Source organism: Littorina saxatilis, linkage group LG1 (genome assembly GCF_037325665.1).
Source record: "Littorina saxatilis isolate snail1 linkage group LG1, US_GU_Lsax_2.0, whole genome shotgun sequence".
Lineage (NCBI taxonomy): Eukaryota > Metazoa > Mollusca > Gastropoda > Littorinimorpha > Littorinidae > Littorina > Littorina saxatilis.
In genome coordinates, this window is record NC_090245.1 from 22,242,606 (window position 1) to 22,244,902 (window position 2,297).

Consider the following 2,297-nt stretch of genomic DNA (forward strand, 5'->3'; position numbering starts at 1 on the left):
GTGTGTGTGTGCGTGCGTGCGTGCGTGCGTGCGTGATGCATGCCAGGTCTAGATCAAGAGTTTGGTGTTTTGTTGCAAGTCACTTGACTCCTTTGACACTAGATCAATCTCCATGAAAGGAAGGTTCAATGGACAACGCAGTAAAATTAACTGCAACAGGATAGTATATTTTGATGATGATACAATTCAACCGATTCTACACACATCCTCGCAAACAACCCCATCTTAATCTGAGGAACACAGTACTTCCCTTCGTGATCCATCCCCACCCCAAGACCACCACCACCACCACCACCACCACCAATTTAGTTCGCGGTCTCTGCAGTGGCACAAAAAAATACCAAGCAACCAAACTGAAACTGGAGGGGGAAAACACCACTGAGCAGAAAAGGACGGGAAAGAATGATAACGACACGCGCACAGACTCTGTCAACGCTGTCAACACGGCTGGGTTGACCCAAACCGACTGTAGACCCCAGACCCCCCCCCCCCTCCCCCTCCGTCCATCAATGCACGACTCTCAACCTGCCCCTGAAAAGAAGCATGACTTGGCATTTCAAAACATAGCCTGTAAACACGCAAGTAAACGCGTTATTAATGTCCTTAAAAAATAATCTGCGTACAGCTAATAACTCGGCTCAAGGTCATGTCGACATTGCGCATAGAAGAAGTTTCTTTATTCATTCATATCTGTGCATATGCACCCTTATCTTGCGTCCGGAGTGTTTTTCCCTCTTCTTCGCGCGGTTATCTCATAAAACAAACACACGCATGAAAAACAGACCAAACATCAGGGAAAGCTTTGCGATACACACATTCATTTCTTCATAGGGTTCTTTTGTAATCGTTTGCAGAACACGCAAGTCGAACATCCTGGACTGTAATGTGGCATCCACACGCACCAATGCACTCTCAACTCTTCGCTTCCTTGTTGCATTTGGAGTGAAAAACAGGGGATACAAATTCCTCTTTTTTTTTCTTCTTTTTTTGGGGGGTGGGGGGTGCTGCAGGAAGGTAAAGCCGTATAACGTCATCTTCACAGATCTGCGATCAAAGCGCATTTCTGAAAGGACACGTTCAAGGTTCACTTTCACATTAAAAACTAAATCAAGTTGCGCAAAACGATATGAAAACATTCAATCTGTCGGCCTACAGGGTTGAAACGGAACTGGCTGAATCCCTTTTCACCAAGACTAGTAAGTTCTGTGCTGGCCGAAACTCTTCGACGGATATGGCGCTGTTTTGGTAAAAAAAACAAAAAAAAACCCACCTGAGCCCAATTTGCAACAAACGGAATTTTCTAATTTCAAAGGACATTTTCAATTCAAACACAACTAATTTAATATTTTTGGAGTTGAAAAAAAGAAGAATGCAATCAAATCACTTTTGTGTCTGTTATTACAATTTCAAGTCAGGCAACACTTTAATAAACAAATTATTAACCAATTTTAAGCTTACATGCTGAAATGTAATCCCACTGTAGGGTCAAAGGTTGTTTAACAAAAATGTAAATGATTTTGATTGAAAAAATGTGGTCAACACAGTGCGAACTCAAGTCTCATTCAAGTCTAATAATCATCTGTCCAGTCATTTTTTTAATCGTTCTTATCACACACACACACACACGGGTACCCCTCCCCCCCCCGCCCCCACACCTTCACTGTCGCACAAACAAACACAACACCATTATCTTTACATGCAAAAAACCACTAGGATCGAACCTCAGAGCTGTGCGACTGGGGCATGGCGAGGTGCGCGGCATGTCCGTTGCCGCGATGCATGGTGCGGTGCAGGGCGCACCAGTGACGACGCAGGAACACGCACAGCACGCACAGCACCAGCACCACCGCCACGCACGCTGGCAGCACGATCACCGTCACCAAGCTGTCACCATCTGAAACACGTCAAAAACACACAGCTGCTGTTACATTTGTATAAGTGGGTCACTCTAAATGTTTTCACCATCCAAAACCACATGATCACTGGTGTAAGCGAGTCACTTTAAAGGTTTTCACCATGCATCTGAAACACATCAAAACCACAAAGCCATTTGTTACATGTGTGTAAGAGGGTCACTATAAAGGTTTTCACCATCTGAAACACGTCAAAACCCCAAAGCTATTTGTTACATGTGTGCAAGAGGGTCACTATAAAGGTTTTCACCATCTGAAACACGTCAAAACCACAAAGCCATTTCTTACATGGGTCACTATAAAGGTTTTCACCATCTGAATCACGTCAAAACCACAAAGCCACTGTTACATGTGTGTAAGAGGGTCACTCTAAAGGTTTTCCCC

General features: G+C 44.1%; 1 protein-coding gene across 1 annotated transcript in view; it reads right to left on the minus strand.

Moving 5' to 3' along the window:
* LOC138964648 (uncharacterized) overlaps nt 1-2,297 on the minus strand; it is a 71,159-nt gene that overhangs the window by 1,451 nt on the left and 67,411 nt on the right. The window contains exon 5 of the mRNA XM_070336660.1: nt 1,722-1,894. Coding sequence (XP_070192761.1) covers nt 1,722-1,894 — 173 coding nt within the window. The remainder of the gene's footprint in view (nt 1-1,721; nt 1,895-2,297) is intronic.